Here is an 18,866-nt window from a genome sequence, read left to right as displayed (position 1 = left end):
TTTAGGTTGCATATAAGATGACTGTAAAGAAAACCTTTTTGAGAAAGGAAGTATTATTTTTTTGTTTGCTATTTTCTTAAAGAGTTTTTTTAATATTTATTTTTGCAAGTCTTAAAGGGGTTCCTGTTAATTCATATCTTGCAACACTATATTTCTCAACTACTTGGATTTGCTCTCTATCTCAAGAGAAACACCAAAGGAAATTAAGTTAGTGCTTTGTATTCCCATTGATTATCATTCTTTAAGGAAATCTTTCATTTAACTTAAATGATGAAGAAAAGATACACCAAATAATGGGTACATGGTACCAATTTTAGGATAGTTTTAATAAGGATTCAAATTTTGGAAAATTTGGTTATCGTGGGCTCTTGTTTGTGATGACTTTTTTTTGGGGGTTTTGGAACTTTGGATGTTTTTTCTATAGATTTTCATGGCTTATTTAATATCGTAAGATATTTTGTATTAATTTCCTACTTTTAATATTATAACCAAACTTTTGACAAAAAGTGGCTAAGCAATTGATGAGGGCATAACACATGAATGCTGATGTGGACGACACATGGAGAATGGTGCAGTTCGGTAAATGGCTAATATGGAAGAGCCGTATAGAGATAGGACAAAATACGCTATCGAAAGAAGGGGTGGGATTTAGGTCTTAGAATTGTCACTCAAACTGTTGGAATACCAACAATTGGTGGGATTAATTTATGATTGGTTATTTCAGTAATATGGATAGATAGATTGATAGACGGAGAAAAACAATCCTTGCATTTACCAATGAAAATTCTTTCCTACAAAAAGCAAGACTAATGACAATTTCCTGAAGAAACATCCAACCAATGTGAAGGACGAATCTGAGGTATTGAACTCTCCATAGACAGATAAATCCTTATTATAAGAATAAAACCAATGATTCAATATTCTCAACGTAAAGCAAGTCTGCCTGCCAGAAACCCTTCGTTCCCGAGTATTCAAATCCCTAATGCGCTAAAATGTGCATACAAAACCAGTGGAGTATGGTTCCATTTCAGTTCATTGAACCAAAAAAGGCACCCATGTACACCACTCTGTCATTGTATTACTACAAAAAGTACATAATTCCTAAACAATACAAATAAGCCTGCCTTTGACACATGCCTCTAAAGGTGAATGACTCGGGTGTTTTCTGCACTATACTCACACCAATAGCTCTCAATCGACCCAATAACTGTCTCTCAATCGACCCAATAACTGTTTTCTCCAAATAACCAACTTGAATAATAAAAAGCCAGCCACAATCACGAGTCAATTGCCCTTGAACTTCTAAATTCCAATTCCTGAAATGTTGCATCACAGAATCACCTGCTCTAGCCAAGCAAATCTCTAAACAAGTTGGGGTTCTGAATCGATGGGGTCACACCAAGCTGCCTCGCAAGTGAATCCTTTTCCAAAGAATCTTGAGGGTTTGGCCCCTTCTTCAATGATGCTGAAGGTGCAACCTTAGATCCTCCATGGTCAGCTGCACTAGACGAGCTAGATACAAGGTTCATGGAATCCAAATTAGTTGGTGCCAAATTTGAAATACTGCTGCTCACACCGCTCAAGGATGAATCCCCATAAAGTGCCATAAGATCAGGGGGCTGAGTGACACTAACAGTTCCAGAATTTGTCGATGAAGAAACATCTGGTGGTCCTAGAAGTCCTTCCAATTGTTTAAATGGATCAATGGAAGGGATGGTATCCCCAACAGTTGGCTCACCCAAATCAAGCAAGTCTGGTGGAGGGGTTTGAACAGGAGCTGTCTTCTGCGGAGCAAGTTCAGTAGTTGCGGCTGATGCAGTTGCCACCTGTGGCTTCTCTGATGCAGGATTGCCAAGTCTTGAAGTCTTGTGGCTAGTAGATTGTGGTTTTTTATCGGGTTTTGATGAGGATCCACCAAATAAAGAAGCAGCAAGTTTTTGCTTTTCAGGAGAAATTTCAGCCTGTGGCCTCTTTGAGTCATGAGATACATCACGTGAGTGAGAGCTTAGTGTTGCCTGTCCAAGTTGGTTGACCCCATTTGTTGTTTTCAAATTAGTGCTTGATGTGGATGGTACAGGAGTGGAGTAAGTTGGTTTACCCCATTTCTTTTGAACCCCTTCAAGTCGAAGCTTGAGTTCTGTTGCTCCTGTATCAGCGACTGTTGACAGTTTTGCAGCTTGGTTGGTTTCTTTAGGATAAGTTGGCTCAGATATTGGAACAAGTTCTGTGGATGAAACAGCTGCAGCTGGAGTTCTCAATGTTATAGAAGGTTTTGGAAGTTCATATGCCTCAAACCTTAGACCATGGCCAGAAGACTCATGTTGGTCTTGGTTCCTAAAGTTACTGATGTTCAGAATCCCAGACCGCTCATTCTCAGGAATGTAGGGCTGAGCTCCTTTTTCCAAGGACTGCTGAACATAACTGTTAAGGAATGATAGGCTTTTATCTACCTGCAGGAAGAAGTTGAACGTGTTAGGCAGGGAACTGGCATGATATTGTTCAGAGGAGAAATTTGAAAAGGAATAGAAATTAACAAAGCACAAAAATAAACTAGACGAAACTGAAATTCAGATCTATGATTATAATTTGCACAAAAACACATACAAAATCAATTTAACTACTATTAATGTCTTAATAAATTTTTAAAACAAGTGTTTAATGAAACGAAAGATTCTCTATAGAACTATTAATTTCTTTGTTCTATAAAAAGCCTTTATGATTGTTCAAATCTAATGTGTCAAATCAAAACAACCCAATAGTCTCAATTATGTATTTTACAGCTAAAATCATCATGGCACCAGCAAGCAATAATTAACTAAGATGGAAACTATACCTTACAGACCTAACAGTCAGGAAAATGGTGCTGCACAGGCTCTCTGCAGGAAGAGAGGAGAAAAAGGAAAAAAAATGCATAGTCTATCACCATGTCTTTTAATCTTTACAACATAATATTTTCTTCAAAATTCAGAAAGGTTTAATACTAGCCGAGAACTTTGTCAATCTCTCTTTCCACATAAATGACCTTGTGTGGTTGGCTTCTTTCCATTTTTATTTATTTACTTTTTTAGGCGGTGTATGTGTTTCCATGCAACCAAAACAGGTTAACCTTTTTTATCGATAACTTGAAAATTTTATTAAGATCATAGTTGTCAAGGTGACTCTTAGGTGACTAGGCAGTTTCCAGAGGTCACCTTGCCCGGATGACTGAAGATTTTAATATAAGGCGCTTGTCCAGAGTTTTAAGCAGTCGCCTAAAAGTCAGGCACCTAGTGCAATAAGTCCTGGTGATTTTTGGATCCAATTGATTGTTTTTTCTTTTAAGATACACCCTCTTACATAGTAAATTATAATTTTTTATTATAATTTTATAATACAAATAAAATACATAACTAAAATCCCAATTTTCTTTTGCTGTAGGTTTTTTCTTGCATTCAACTGAACATTGAACGCGAAGGAAGAAGGAGAAGAATTCCAGGTATGTTATGTTTATTTTTCTTGTCTCAACTTCAGTCCAGTCCAGACTCAGACCCCAGAATCACAGATGGGTTTTGTTTTTTTCCTTCTCTTCAGATGAACTTATATTCTTCTCAGCTTCACTCTGCCCAGATGCGGACCATTTTTCTTCTACTTCTCAGTTTCAAACTTTCCAGTCGACCCAACCTTCTTTTTCTTCTCTTCAAATTAAAAACTGACCCCCTTTGTTTTCCTCTATATTTTTTTCTTAGTTTCAATCTGCCCAGGCCCCAGACCATGTTCTTCTTCTTCTTTTTAATCAGTTTCTTCTCCTTTGAACAAAAAACAGGGGCTCTTCCCCCTTTCTTCTCCTTTGAACAAATATGAATTTAACATTTTTTGTTTAATTTCTATTTGTATACTGATTGCTTGAGTAGAAATATTTGCATAATCCTTGCATAATCCCTATTTACGAATAAAGCTCAGTTTGGAAGGAGTACAAATACAAATATGTAGAGTGCAAAACCTTGTATTTTGTATTATTTTTCATGTTTTTGCACAGTACATATTTGTATTTGTACTCCTTCCAAACTGAGCCTAATGGATTTCCAATATATTAGGATTTAGGAAATATGAATAACTGAATAAGATTTAGTTAAAACTTAATTTTTATAGTCATATCGAATTATTGATTAGATTAATTGTTTTCTAATTTAGCATTTATCTATTTGTTTTTGTTAATTTAGTGTCATTGCTCATTTGCTCATACTCGTTATTTAATTTGTGTAATACTAATGCATATTACCTAGGCTAATTCCTATTTAGGAATATTTGATTTCCAATAAATTAGGGTCTAGGGAATAGGGATAGAATTTAGTTAATAATTATATTGATTAGAATAGATTAATTATTTTCTAGTTTTACATTTTTTATTTGTTTCTTAATCTATTTTCTTTGATGATTGGCTTTATTTTCAATAGAGAATGACAAATGAAGAGGGAAATGTCAGGCGTAAAGCTCAATCGAAGAAGCCTGCATGGCAATATGCATTTAGGTATGTAGTAAAGTTTTTAAAGGAAGAATAAAATGGATAAAACAATATTTGATTGGGGGATATGGGAATGTTACTAAATACCCCAAAAGTACTACAAGTACTGCCAAGGCCCAAGGAGATGCAAGAATGCAAAGGAATAAAAGGAAGAAACCGTTAGATGATTTCACAATTGAAGATAATTGTGGGGCATGAGAGCAAATTGTATCTGAAAGGGAATCCAACAATCAAAGTAATCAATCTATAGAAGTGGGTGTCTCCATTTCAAGTGGTACGAGCACATCAGCTTCAAATCCCTTTCTTTCCACCAAAAAAAAAGGAAAATGTCAAAGGACCTTTGGATACTTTTGACAAACCAAGTCCAGAAGTTGTAAAAGTGAGGCATAAAGGACAACTAGTACAACAAGCATAGAAAGCCACTTGAATGAATGAAGGAAAAAAAAAATAAAATGAATATGTGGAAAAATGGTTTTATCAAGCCAGGATTCCTTTCAATATGGTGAAATTTAAAAGTTTTAAAGTTATGGTTGAAACAATTGTAGAATTTGGGTCTAGATACAAGCCTCCAAGTTACCATGAGTTGTGAGAGTAACTCTTGAATGGGAGGTTGAAGAAACAAAGAAAATGTACAAGGAGTATGAAGCTTCTTGGAAGATTTATGGTTGTACCATCATATTTGATAAATGGACGAATAAAAGGCAAAGATATTTGATCATTTTTAATCAGTTGATGCATCAAAAGTCCATAATGCAACTTTTTTATTTAAGTTGATTGATAAGTTTGTTGAGAAAATAGGAGAGGAACATGTGGTGCAAGTGATTATTGATGACCACTCTACCTATATTGCTATAGGTGATCTTTAAAGAATGAAGAGGATGAATTTATTTTGGACTCCTTATGCTGCTCATTGTTTAGACCACATCATGGAAGACATAGGAGAATTGAGCTCTACAAAAAAGTTGTATTGCTAGGGCAAGACAGATAGCCACCATTATATATAGGCATCCTCTTCTTACACGAATAAGGAAAAAACAAATGGGAGAGATTTTGTATGATGTGCGATTACAAAGTTTACCACCTCTTTTCTTACTTTATAAAGTTTGTATACTTTTATGGAGTCCTTGCATTTATTTGTTGGTGATGTGTGGAACAAGAGTAAATGGCTACAAATTAGATGGACCAAGAGCATCAAGCACTATGTTTGTTGTTGGATTTTGAAAAAATGTAAGAGTTGCTCTTTTGTTTGCCCAACACCCCAACCAATTGTAGAGGTTTTACAGTTGGTTAATGGTGATAAAAAACCTACCATGGGTTACTTTTATTATGCAATGGAATGAGCAAGGGAGAAAATAAAAGAAAATTTTAGTGGGAAAGAAAGGGAGTATAAACTCATTTTAGACATTTTTGACAAGCTTGGACTTATATGAAGCAACATCCATTGCACCTTGCTGGAGCTTTCTAGATTGTATTGAGAGAATGGCCAGTGATATTGAAATTCATGACAAGATCGCACATCAATTGGAAGAGTATATAAACATGCTCGTGGTGCTTCCTCTAGTGAATTGACAAATAGGCAACGTGAAACGAAGCAACCAAGTAATATAAGCTCTCCTCTCTTGAAACTCATATTTATTTATAAATATATTTTTTCTTCTTATTTAAAATTTATAGTCTTATTTCATTTTTTTCACTATGCATCATAGTTTTCAAGGCGCCAAGATGAGGCTAGGCGACAGGGGGGTGCCTTGTCACCTTAGTCACCTAGGCGATGGATTTTTTTCAAGTAAAACCATATATCCTAGGGTAGTTCCCTAGGTGCCATAAGCATCTTCCCTTAATAATTATTCATAATTTTCATAAGAGAAGTATAAATTTCATGTTTAAGTCTAGAAATCGTGAGAAGAAAAGGAACAAAGGAAAGAAAGTTCAAAAAATATAGGGCTAAACGCCTACTTTTGTTATAGGAAAGAAAAGAAAAGGTGGAAGAAGATGTGGAAGAAGAAAATGTGTTGATTAGACTAAATTTCAAGTTCTTCCCTTGCTTATTGGTTTAGGTTTTGAAAATTTTGAGGGTTCAATCAAGGATCAAAATTTCGATATGATACACCCCGTATCGGGTGTATTGTAATGCATCTTTGGGGTCCCGATATGTTTACAGGTGTTTTCGGGGACCCATTTTTTAAATAATATATATATATATATATATAAATGAAATTGGAAACCAAAGAAATAAAAAAATAGGGGGAGTATCCTTATAAGTACCGATACACCTCTGCCAATACACAGAGGTGTACCGATACTTTGAACCATGGGTTCAATACAGTAGTTAGCAACGTTTGCGTTGATTAAACCCTAACAAAATAAGAAAATAATAAAAAGAAATTAGTATATAAACACATAAAATGAATATTCTAGTTTAATAATGTCTATTTTATAATTATAATGTCAAAAAATAAAAAATATAAAAGTATTTTATAACCCAGTGTACAAAACTGCTTGGCAACTGGGCAAGGCGAGCCTCCAAGGGCACCTTGTCGCCTTGACAACTATGTTATGCATATTCGGTCTTACATGCACTTCTTCCACTTGTGAGCTTAATTGGAGCACTTTTGAGCATGCAAGTAATTGGTGGTTTTGTGAAAAAATAAATTATCGAAGTTAAAATATTTTATTTTTATAATTTTTCCTATTTTGCTTGTTCAATACAATCAACGTCTTTGAAAGAGGTCCATAACAAGATGTGCAAACTCAAGGAAATTTAACCCTTATTTGCTTGATGAAATTAGTAATGGTTAATTAGGAAAGAACCCTCAAATGACTTGGTTTATAAAGGGTGTGATCTTACATGGATTGAAGTTGATGAAGCATTAAGGGCATCTAAAATCCTTGAATGGTCAAATGGGCCAAAGAGAAGTGGACATGGACGTGGAAGTGCAGGTGGGTGGGGGGGGGGGGGGAGGTGTTCATGGGAGAGGTGAGTCTAATAGACAAGATAAAGGCAAAAATGTTGTCTAAGAAGAAGACTCAATGTGGGACAAAGAAATGAAAGATAATAAAGGTGAAGAAGTAGAAATTGATGTTGAAGATGATGATAACGATGACAATGACGAGGAAGGAGATGAAGATATTAATTTGGTGCTTAATGATGTTGACGCATTCAATAGAGGGGCTTCTGTTCTTATTTCTTACACTCAAATCAATTAGAGAATAGAGAGTTTTCTTTAAGGATTGTCTATGATGCATTTAAACTTCATATTTTGTTATTTTTTGTGGAGATGAATGACGATTTGTACTTTTCATTATGTGCTTTTTAATTTAGATAAATAGATGAGTTGGTATCGTCATTTCTATAACGTTTTTTTAATGGTTTCATCTTATTGGTTCCTACTTCCGACATAAACTATCAAGCATCAACCAAGGTATGTGTTTGAAAATTTAAAGGATTGAAACTGAATTCTTATGAAATTTTTTATTCTTTGTTGTAAAGCTTCTTCCATTTGTTAAGGGTGAGCTTGAATTCTTACTGATTCTTTTAATTTATTTTCTTGTTAAAGACAAAGTTGTAAGAAAAAGGATACTCAAGGTCAACACTCAACAATCATCTAAAAGGTATGAATTTATGAAATTAAATTATTAGTTCTTTTAGTGTAGTTACCATGCTAGACTTGTTAGTTGGCTTTGGCTAGTATTAGTGTCTACTATCTTTTTCTGTTTTTTTTTTTTTGAGAAAAAGTTAACTGATTATATTAGAAACAGAAGACATGTACATGAGGAGCTGTACATGGTACAGCTAAATCAACAAGAGAAAATTACAGGGGCAGAATTCTTTTTTTTTTTTTTTGATCAATACAGGGGCAGAATTTTTTCACTGCACATGATTTCCCTAAAGGTACCCGATTTAGCTAAGCCATCATCCGTAGTATTTAATTCTCTGGGAGTCCAGATTAAATTTACAGTCATGGTGTTCAGAATATCTCTGGCCTCGGACAAGTAATGAGCTAGTCTCATTACTATCTAGTTGCTTATATAAATCGGCCAATGTACCCGATTTAATTAGTATCTACTATCTAGTTGCTTAATTGCTTATTTCCTTTATTGAATAATTGAAATCTTAGTTTAAATGTCCAAATTTTATGTTTTCATGTGAAAATAACACTTATTTTAAAGATTTTATTGATAGTAATTGGTGTAATGTGTTGCTAGTTAGCATATATAACTAGGGGTGGCAATTTTTCACCCAATCCACTCAGTATCTAACCCACCTAACCTGCCCATTTACTTGGCGGGTTGGAAATGGTTTGATCACCCATTGGGTCAATTTAAAATGGGTTGGGTTGTGGATAACCAATGGTTTAACCACTACAGATGCAAGTATTAATTCCTTAGCCATTTTTTTATTTTCTTCATTTAAATGAAATAATTTATAATTAATGCATTAATTTTCTATTAATTGTTGACTAAAATTACTTTTGTCTCGAATCAACACACTTGACCCAAATCAACATAACTCCAAATCAACTTGACCCGAGTCCGGACCAGCTCAACTTGGTCTAAGTATTTTTTTTTTATCAATAACAGAAACTTTATTAAGAATTATGAAGCTTTAGGTACAAAAAAGGGGGAGATAAAGAGTTTTATCTCCCCATCAGAAAATTACAATGAAAGAAGATTAAAAATTAGCCCAAAAAATAGCCTCCCTATTCACCCCTTGCTTGGTCAACCCATCTGCAAAAGAATTAGCAGTCCTTTTCACCCAGTTGTATTGTATCCCAATGCCTCTACATGGCCCTAAGAATTTTTTCTTTTCATTATTGTAACTCCACAAGTCACTGTCCTCTTTCTTCAACCAGCTAATCACCACCTTTGAATCACCTTCCAAAATCAGCCAACTGATATTTAGTTCCCTTGCTCTTTGAACCCCTTCCAAAGCTGCAAGGATCTCAGCCCTAATAGAGTCTCCTCCAATAGGGCCAGAGAACAGAGCAATAACAATCCCTTCCTCATTCCTGAAAACTCCCCCAATCCCAGAGGGCCCTGGATTCCTTATGCTACTGCCATCAAAATTCACTTTTATAAATCCGGAGGGAGGAGGAGACCACAAGGGACTAAGAGTCCTCTTACACAGAGTAGAGGTTGCTATCTCTTTCCAGTTTCTTAACAGGTCAGCAATAGGAAAGTCTGAGAACAGTTCCATAGTTTTTAGCCAGTGGGCAGCCCTTAAAAGTATTAGGTCTAATAGTTCTTCCAGGGATCTTTCCTTTTCTGAAAATATTCGAGAGTTTCTTTCCTCCCATAGTGACCAACACACGGCTGCCCTAATACTCCTCCACATCATCTTCCCTCGCTTCTTAGGCCATTTGAAAAACGAAGGGGAGAACAAACCTGATCACCTCGGTTCAGTTTGTTTGGGTCGGTAATCCCAGCCCAAACCCGACCCGGCCCTGAATAGGCCGGTTCGGGGGCGACCCGGAAACGGTCCGTCCGTGATGGTTTGGCCTGAACTAAAATCCGCCCCGATTGATTTGCTCGTTTTGGATCGTTCGAGCCATATCCGCACAACCCGACTCAAATCCAAACCGGTCCGATTTACTTCTCTTGACCCACTTCTGGCCAGTCGGCTCGGTCCCAAACCCGTGAACAAACCTGATATGGGCTGGTCCAAGTTAATCCGCCATTGACTGAACCGGTCTGGTCTAGTCCGATCGGATTGATCCAGATCTAAACGATTCAACCACCCTTGATGTGACTAGCTCGAAGACAATTCAAGTTGGTCTGACCGATTTGAACCTAAGTGGTTCGATCAAACCCGAAACCCGAACATAGTCAAATGGCTTCGCCACTTGTGTAAAAATAACATGCATGTAATGTGATTTGAATCTTAACCACTTGTGTAAATAGCAACTACTATTACCACCAAGCTATGACCAACTTTGTTTTTTGATAAATAACATCAATTCCATTAAAATAATAAATAGATACAAGAAAATCCCCTTAGAGGTGCGAGGAGCAGCCTCTCCAAACAGCAAATACACAAACTACAACAGAGAAAACATGAATGTTGAAATTAAAACAATAGTTACAATTGTGCCCAGAACAATGTTTCCCTTTTTATCCCTTGTTTTGCCAAGACATCAGCAAAAGCATTAGCTGATCTCCCAACCCATTGTACTATTATAGACATATTTCTTGTCACCCATTTGAATTTCTTTAACTCGTTTTTGCAGCCCCAAGTGACATCCTCCGGATTATTTAACCAGTGCACCACTGTCTTAGAGTCTCCTTCAATCAAAAGCTGCTCCACGCTCACTTCTTTTGCAAGAAGTATTCCTTGTATTGCAGCTAACAGTTCTGCCCGAATAGAGTTCCCAACTCCTAAAGGGCCAGAGTAGATTAAGACAATCTCTCCAGCCTCATTCCTCAGTACAGCCCTCATCCCAGAGGGACCCAGGTTACCCTGGCTACTCCCATCAAAATTCAGCTTCAAAAAACCAAGAGGGGAGACCCAACTAGTCACTACCCTTCCCTTGTAGGAGGAACAGCTTGCTACCAACTTCCAATCCTTCCAACAATCAGTAAAAGTGAAATGGTTAAATAATTCTAGAGTCTTTAACCAATGTAGTGTCCTAGACATAATGCAGTCCTTTAAGGCTTGACTGCTTCTTCCTTTTTCTTGGAAGATTCTGGCATTCCTTTCTTCCCATACTGTCCATAACAATGCTGCTCGTGAGCATCTCCACATTTTCCTTCCTCTTTTATGGGGCCAAGAGAAGAAAGAAGGGTTAAAGATTGTGCTTACTTCTGCTGGCATATCCCAACTATACCCAAACAAAGATAGAAGCCAAGCCCAAGTTACACTACAAGATAAAAATAGATGATTACAATCCTCACCATGAGATCTGCAAAGAATGCACCAATTCGGTGAATACAAAGGACGGGTCTTCTCTTTTGCAGGTTATCCATTGTTTTTACTTTACCATGCCATACTTCCCAACACAAAGCCATAACCTTGGGGGGGACCGGCCTACACCAGACTTCTTTGGAAGGGAAACCCTGTTGAGAGGGAGATTGGCAGAGGAACTTGAAAAAGGAGCCACAAGAAAAAGACCCATTGGGGTGAATGGCCCAAATCCTTTTATCGGGTTTCGAGGGGTCCAGCCAAACCTTATCAAGGAGACATAGAAGAGTAGACGAATACTCAATTTCCTCATCCCTTAACCCTCTACGGAAACCAAAATCCCAAGACAAAGCTGGTAAGAATAAATTCGACGGAAGGAATTTTGAGATCACCTCATTTTTATACAAGGAAACAGAGTATAATGAAGAAAAAAGGTCTTTCAAAGGGAGATCTCCAACCCAAATGTCCTCCCAAAACCGAATAGAATTACCTGAACAAGCATCATACTTGACACAACTGAGGAACTACGGAAGAATTTTGTGAATTGCTTTCCAAGGTGTGGCTAGGTTAGCGCTCCTTGATGCACCAACATCCCAACCACTCTCTGAACATCCAAGACTACTCTTCACTACATGCCAGAGTCTATCCCGCTCCAAAGGTCATATCTACAACCACTTCCTTAACAGAATCGAGTTCTTTTTAAGGACATTCCCGAGCCCTAATCCTCCATCCTCTTTGCTTCTACCCACAACCACCCAATTAATTAAATGGTCTTTTTTACCTTCTCCCGATTCCCACAGAAAATCTCTCATCAATTTTTCCAACTTCTTCGCTTCCCTAGATGGTATCCTAAAGACAGAGAGATAATAGGTAGGTAGATTCATGAGGGTAGCTTTTATCAAAGTGATCCTCCCACCCAAAGAGATAATTTTTCTTCCACACAACTAATCTCTTTTCTAAATTTTCCAAGATTGGGGTCTAGAACCTACTCTTCCTAGGGTTTGCACCCAACGGAACCCCCAAGTAAGACAGAGACCATGAGGAAATAGAGCACTCAAGACAGCCTACAATCGCCTCAACCTCCTCAAAAACTAAATTTACTCCGGCTATGCAGCTTTTTCCTAGATTGATTTTCAAATTAGAGACTCCTTCAAAAACTGTAATCAATTCTTTCAAATTTTCCACCTTCTCACCGAAGCCTCCCTCACAGAAGATCATCAAGTCATCTACAAACTAAAGGTGAGTGACTGGAATTCGGTTTGTGCCCACTCTCCAACCCCTTATCACATCTTCCCTATCAGCCCTAGTGATAATTCGACTAAACACATCAGCTACCAAGGTAAAGAGGAAGGGTGAAAGTGGGTTCCCTTGTCTGATTCCCCTACAAGCTAGAAAAAAATCCCTCACCACCTCGTTTACTAGGATGGAATAGTGACAAGAGCTAACACAACCAGTCATCCAACTACACCATCTTTCCCCAAACCCACACTTCCTCAAAACCTCTAGTAGGAACTGCCAGTCCACCAAGTCATAGGCTTTCTCCAGATCAAGCTTAGAAACAAAGCCTCTCTACTTGGACCTCTTCATCTCTTCCACACATTCATTGGCAATCAAAATCTGAACAATTATCTGACGCCCTTGGATGAAAGCCCCTTGAGCCTGACTAATATTGGAGGGGAGGATTTCTTTAATCCTTAAAGATAGGACCTTGGCCAGGATTTTATAAATACTAGTCACCAAACTAATTGGCCTAAAATCTTTAGGATGGAGAGCATCAGCTTTCTTTGGAACTAGGGCCAAGAATGTGGAATTAATGCCTCAACTGACTATATACCAACTTATTTGTCAAGAGAGAGTTGATTTTTTGTTTTAAGTACATAAATATAAGATTAATGGGTTTGGGCGGGTTGGATTGGTTTAAAGTGGGTTTGGGTTGAAGCCAACCCATTTAATTGTATATAACTAGGTCATTAATGGGTTGGCAGGTTATATGGGTTAGGTTGAAGCTCAACCCAAACCAAACCCAACACAACCCGCCCAATTGCCACTGCTATATATAACTTATAAAATAGCTTAGAAATTGTAGAAACATATAAATTGTATATTTATACATTCCATTGCCTAGGCACCTTGGTTCCCTATGGTCACCTAGCCTTGCCTAGGTGCCTTGGAAACTATAATTAAGATATAAATGAACGATTTATGTAAAACATGCCAAGCATCCCTTTTTGTCCTAATCCCTTTTATGTTTATGTAAATAGCCCAAAAGGTTTCAGTTCTGTTCACCCCTTGCCCTATCAGTCCATCTACAAGCTGTTGACAGACTACTCCATCCAACAATACTTGTTTTTCCCTTGTTAAATGCCTCATTTCATTGGCGGTTTTTCTATGATGCCAGCTGTTTGCTCTCTGTATTAATCATCCAGCTCATCACCATCTTTAGGTTTCCTATCATTAATCTATTAATGTTCATTGTTTTCCTCAAGCTGAGGGGTGAGGCTCCTTTAGTTATCCTTTTTAATTATTCGGTAACTTCACATTCTAACTATTAAAACTCTCATTCTCATTTCCTCTAGATCTAGACCCTAATATCTGTATTTTACTTTCAGGATTTACTCTTGTAGCTGAAACTCTACACGCTTGTTTCTGACATTTCATTTCACTAGCTCCGACACTGGCTATCTTCTCTAGAAACATTTCACATTGTTCTGTAACTACTTGAAACTTCAGTTAGTATGACTCACAATTAAGTTATCTATGGCGCATCTTATACAACATCAGTAAGAGGTTAAACCAAAAAGGAAAATAACACTCAAATCTTTCACAAATTATTTGCCAAATGCCAACATTGCTAGAGAATTTAATAATTCAAATAAAGAAACCATAAAGAAAATAATCATAAAAAACTTGTGTCAGCTTGAGAGAAGTGTGAATTTCCTTCTTTCAGCTTTTTCTCATTCTGGCAGATTTTCAGTGTAATGTACTATTATGTGATATTTATAAATACAATAGAAATAAATCCATCACATGTAGTTCCAAATTCTGGTCACCATTAAGTCTTTCCTACATGCCAAATAAAGGATAGACAAGATAAACCAGTGGTAGGTATAATGAGGTTTCTTGAACATAGGATTTCCCTCTAAAATAGAGGAACCTCTTGCTAAAAATAGAATTTAAAGAAAAATAGGAATTGTAAAGAAGCGATTGTAGCATGTTACTATCAATTCGATCCAGCAGTAAAGTGAAAAGATAGATCTGATCAGAAATAATATCCCACTAAGTGATAACTAATAGCAATGATAGATAGATAGATAGAAATAGCAATGATTATAAAAGGTTGACCTCAATGTCTTCACAACTTGCATCAGCCGGCATTATACTCTCAACGGCATGGCCATCTAAGCCCAAGACAGCTTGTAGTTCATATGCACGCTGTTGTAAGTCTGTTGAATGGGAAGCTGATAACTCATCAATCAAGGATTGACACTGCAACAAATGGAATGAGTTAGGAATCTGCAGATCGTTCAAAAAACTCAGAAGAGTAGAATCAGAACAAGAGTCAAACACTATAATTCTTCTCCCATTATTTGCATGGCCAACAATTACAAGACATCAAGAATGAGCATGGTTCAGGAAACTAATAAAAGCAGTTACCCCTCAAAAGTATGTTGCAAACAAGACCACCAGAAAAAACCACTACACAATAACAAAGGTGGTCTTTAGTTTCAGGCAATATATGAATCATCTTAGTCTACATTGAATAAATGGTCATTGAAAGCTCAGAAAAATGCTATATAACACTAAGCAATAGTGGCATGAAACAGAATAAACTTACATTGTTTAAAAATATTCAGCCATTCCTATATATGACAAGCAACTATGAATAGTCAAAATACATCATCAGTCTGTTGAATTGGGCTGTTGTTTTGAAATCTGAGTGTAGTGGTGTCCTAAAACTGTGATGGATGCCTTTGAAGCAGAAGTCTGTGCCTTTCTTGTGGGTCTACACTTTGCAAAAGCATCACAAGTTGTATTTTTTATAGTAGGTGATTCCAGGATTTGAGGCAGATCCATGGAGTTTCGTTCATCTTTTTCATGAAATTAGTGAGATATCTGTATCCCTTGGCTGCAGCTACAGATGGATTCAAGAGAGCTGAACTGAAAGGACTTTTTTGTATGGTGCAAATACTTTACCTGTTTCATACATCATCTCATGTGCATCCTTCTTTTTGTTTTTTTCAGAAAAAAGAACCCATATTTCCAACTCATAAATATTTCCCCTCCGAGTGTGTAACTAATCTTCCTACTGTACCTGTATTGAGGTGCAGTTTCCTTGGATGCCTGAATATGAAACTTGAATTAGGTTGGTAGATAGGGGTCAGATCTACCAGTTTTGGGTGCTGTGACAATCAAAGAAAAAAGTAGAACAAAGGAGGCTATCATTGAAAGTGTAAGTGTGGTGGTTAGGCTACGTATGGGGGTCTCCTTGAAGGACAAAGGAAAACAGAGTGCAGGAAGAAGGCTAAAGGCTTAGGGAAAATGGGATGAGGAATGATGATTTCATTATGAGATGGACCCCTATTTATAGGGAGAGATCCCGAGGTCCCGAAAGGAAGGAGCCAAAAGCATTTGATTCCCATCGGAAAAGGGAATCTTGGATTTTCTGTCAGTTATTAGGGAGCAATGCTAGCGCCCGAAACAGGTTGCGATGAACTTTGGCCTACGCGGATCTGCGATGAATTTTAGACATGCGTGGACTTGCAATGACCTTTAGACACACGCAGACCCACAATGAACATTGAACAGGTGCCAAATTACTACAAGTCGGGAACAAATAATGGACACACGTGTGTCATTAAATTACGCACGTGATAGGATGCCCCGTGGGTCTAATAAAGACAAGCAATGTAAATAATGACGTCACCCGCTCCACATCGATTTAAAAGGGTTACGAAAGGAAGTAGCATGCGTGGATTATGGGAATCCTCAAACGAAAGGAAAGTTCGTCCTTGAGATATCTCATAAGACACGTGGCGAAACCCTAGGAGTACTCCCTAATAACTAACAACGAATCCAAGGTTCCCTTTCCCGATGGGAATCAAATGCTTTTGGCTCCTTCCTTTGGGGACCTCGGGATCTCTCCCTATAAGTAGGGGTCTATCTCATAATGAAATCATCATTCTCTCATCATAGTTTTCAAGGCATCTAGGCAATTCTGGGCGACACTGGGGTGCCTAGTCGCCTAGGCGATAAAAATTTTATAATATGAAAAACTGACTTTGGGCTAGTTTCCTAGTTTTATATACCATTCAGCATGTATGTTAATTGAAAAATAGCAATTCTCTTTATTAATAACATTAAATTTCCTCTAAAAATGTGGCAAATCATCACATCTAAAAGATAAAAATCTTTTACATATATTAATTTCATTATTTTCAAAAATAATACTACTATAATAAGTATTTAGTAGAGAAAATTCATATTAATTAGCAGCTAAAGAAGGTTATTAACTTTATATGATAAATATTCAAGATGGAAAGTAAAATAGAAAGAAAAACAAGGATGGAGTTTCTATTTTATTTAATTAGAGAGAGAATAGAAAAAAAATAACTTTATTATTCTATTGTTTCTTTCCCCTTTCTTTTCTTTTCTTTTCTTTCTTTCTTTCTTTCTTTTTCTCTTCTCAAAACCCTTTGATCTTTTAAATTTCAACAGTAAAACATTAAAACAAAATATCATTGCTATATAGCATATAATAAAATGTATTAACACATACATTAATAAGATATAACAATATAAATGATATTATAAAAGGTGCCCGCCTTGTCATTTTTGTCACCTAGGTGGGTGCCTAGTCGCCTAGAAGGGTGCCTAATTGCTAAAAGTCAAGGCGTTTGGGCTAGGCACCAGCCAAGGGCGCCTAGTCGCCTAGGCGACGCCTTGACAACTATGTCTCTCATCCCATTTGTCCTAAGCCTTTAGCCTTCTTCCTACACTTGGTTTTCCTTTGTCCTTCAAGGAGACCCCCTACATAGCCTAACCACCACACTTACAGAAAGTATTAGTGTGAATGTTGTGAATTGGGCAAAAATAATAGAGATCTTCAAGGAATACATGGTAGATGATATTCTAGGAGGTTGAGGAGTTGTAGCAGCTTCTTCATTAGTGAGCATTCCTATCCTTGAAGAGTGGAGACCTCCTAACAACAATAGAGTGAAATCGAATACAGGAGTTCTAAAGGTAACCCAGACCTTAGCATGGCTTTTCAATAAAAAAAATATATATTAAATAAGACAACAATATCAGTAGTGCATTGATTATTGTTATTGGCCATTGGTTAAATGAGAATGTGCTAATGGAAATCATTAATTCATTTAAGGTTTTACATTAAATAATAATAATAATAATTAATTTAAAGGAGAAAAATGAATAACTACACATTGCATAGAGGACCAAATAAAAAAGGCCAAACCGATTTAAAACCAAACTGAACCAATTTGAATTCAGTTTGGTTTTAAGTCTAATTCAGTTTGGTTCAGTTCATAAGAATGGTGTAACCAAAATGTCAGTTAGGTTCTATTTTCTAACCAAACTGAATCGATCTGACCAAATGAACACCAATAGTTAAGCCTTAAATTCTAAGTCAAAAATGCCATTTCCACTTTCTTCTCAGTTACTTTCCCTGTACTTCCTTATCTTCCTTCCCTCTTTCAGTCCCTTATCCAACTACTTTCTCGACCATAATTAGTATCACATTTCAACTTCTCCACCTCATTCAGTTTGTTACTTCTTTTTCTGTTTCCACATTATTCCTAGGGGTGTTCAAATTTGGTTACCTAACCAAAACCCAAACCGAACGCAATCAAATAAGCCAATTCTGATTGGTTTATTTGGATTTCGGTTCAGTTCCCTTTTTTATTTCATTTTCAGTTTTGGTTTGGTTTGGGAAATTTTCTCAACCCAACCAAACCAAAAACCAAATTATATCTATAATATATTATATATTATTTTAATTATAAATATTAATGCTTATATTTTATATAATTGGGTGATCCCTTTTCCCTTTAAAACTGAACCAAACTGATTTCAATTTGGTTCGGTTCGGTTTGTCAAAAGGTCAATTAGATTCCCAATTCCAACTGAACCAAACTGAACTGACCAAATGAACACCCCTAATCATTCCTCTTGTAACCTGCACTTCAATTGGACATTTTATTTTAAACTCATCATCCCAGAAAACTGTTGGACTGATTACTCAATTATGTTCTCTCAGTTCTGGGCCTTCTGGCCCTTGATTGGTAAAGCAACAAGGAATGTCACCCTCCTTGCTTAACACAATTATGTTCTCTCTTCTGCATCACTAATTTGTGCACATTAGACTTGATCAATTTCCATATTAAAACTCATTCACTTCAGCCTCGTGTCCCCTCCTGTTCCTTGCAACCCCCACCTTTCATCCTTCCCATT

The 18,866-nt window shown here is 36.8% G+C and overlaps 1 protein-coding gene across 1 annotated transcript in view; it reads right to left on the bottom strand.

The window, feature by feature from the left end:
• Positions 1-876: 876 nt before the first annotated feature.
• LOC148874543 (Adaptin family protein) overlaps positions 877-18,866 on the bottom strand; it is a 62,123-nt gene continuing 44,133 nt past the window's right edge. The window contains exons 10-11 of the mRNA XM_088963749.1: positions 14,742-14,885; positions 877-2,450 (exon numbers count right to left, since the gene is read on the bottom strand). Of these exons, the coding sequence (XP_088819875.1) occupies positions 1,347-2,450; positions 14,742-14,885 (1,248 nt within the window). The 3' untranslated portion in view covers positions 877-1,346. The remainder of the gene's footprint in view (positions 2,451-14,741; positions 14,886-18,866) is intronic.

Source organism: Nelumbo lutea, chromosome 1, assembly GCF_056320005.1.
Source record: "Nelumbo lutea isolate HS-2025 chromosome 1, American lotus-T2T, whole genome shotgun sequence".
Classification (NCBI taxonomy): Eukaryota; Viridiplantae; Streptophyta; class Magnoliopsida; order Proteales; family Nelumbonaceae; genus Nelumbo; species Nelumbo lutea.
This window is presented reverse-complemented; position numbering and strand designations above follow the sequence as displayed.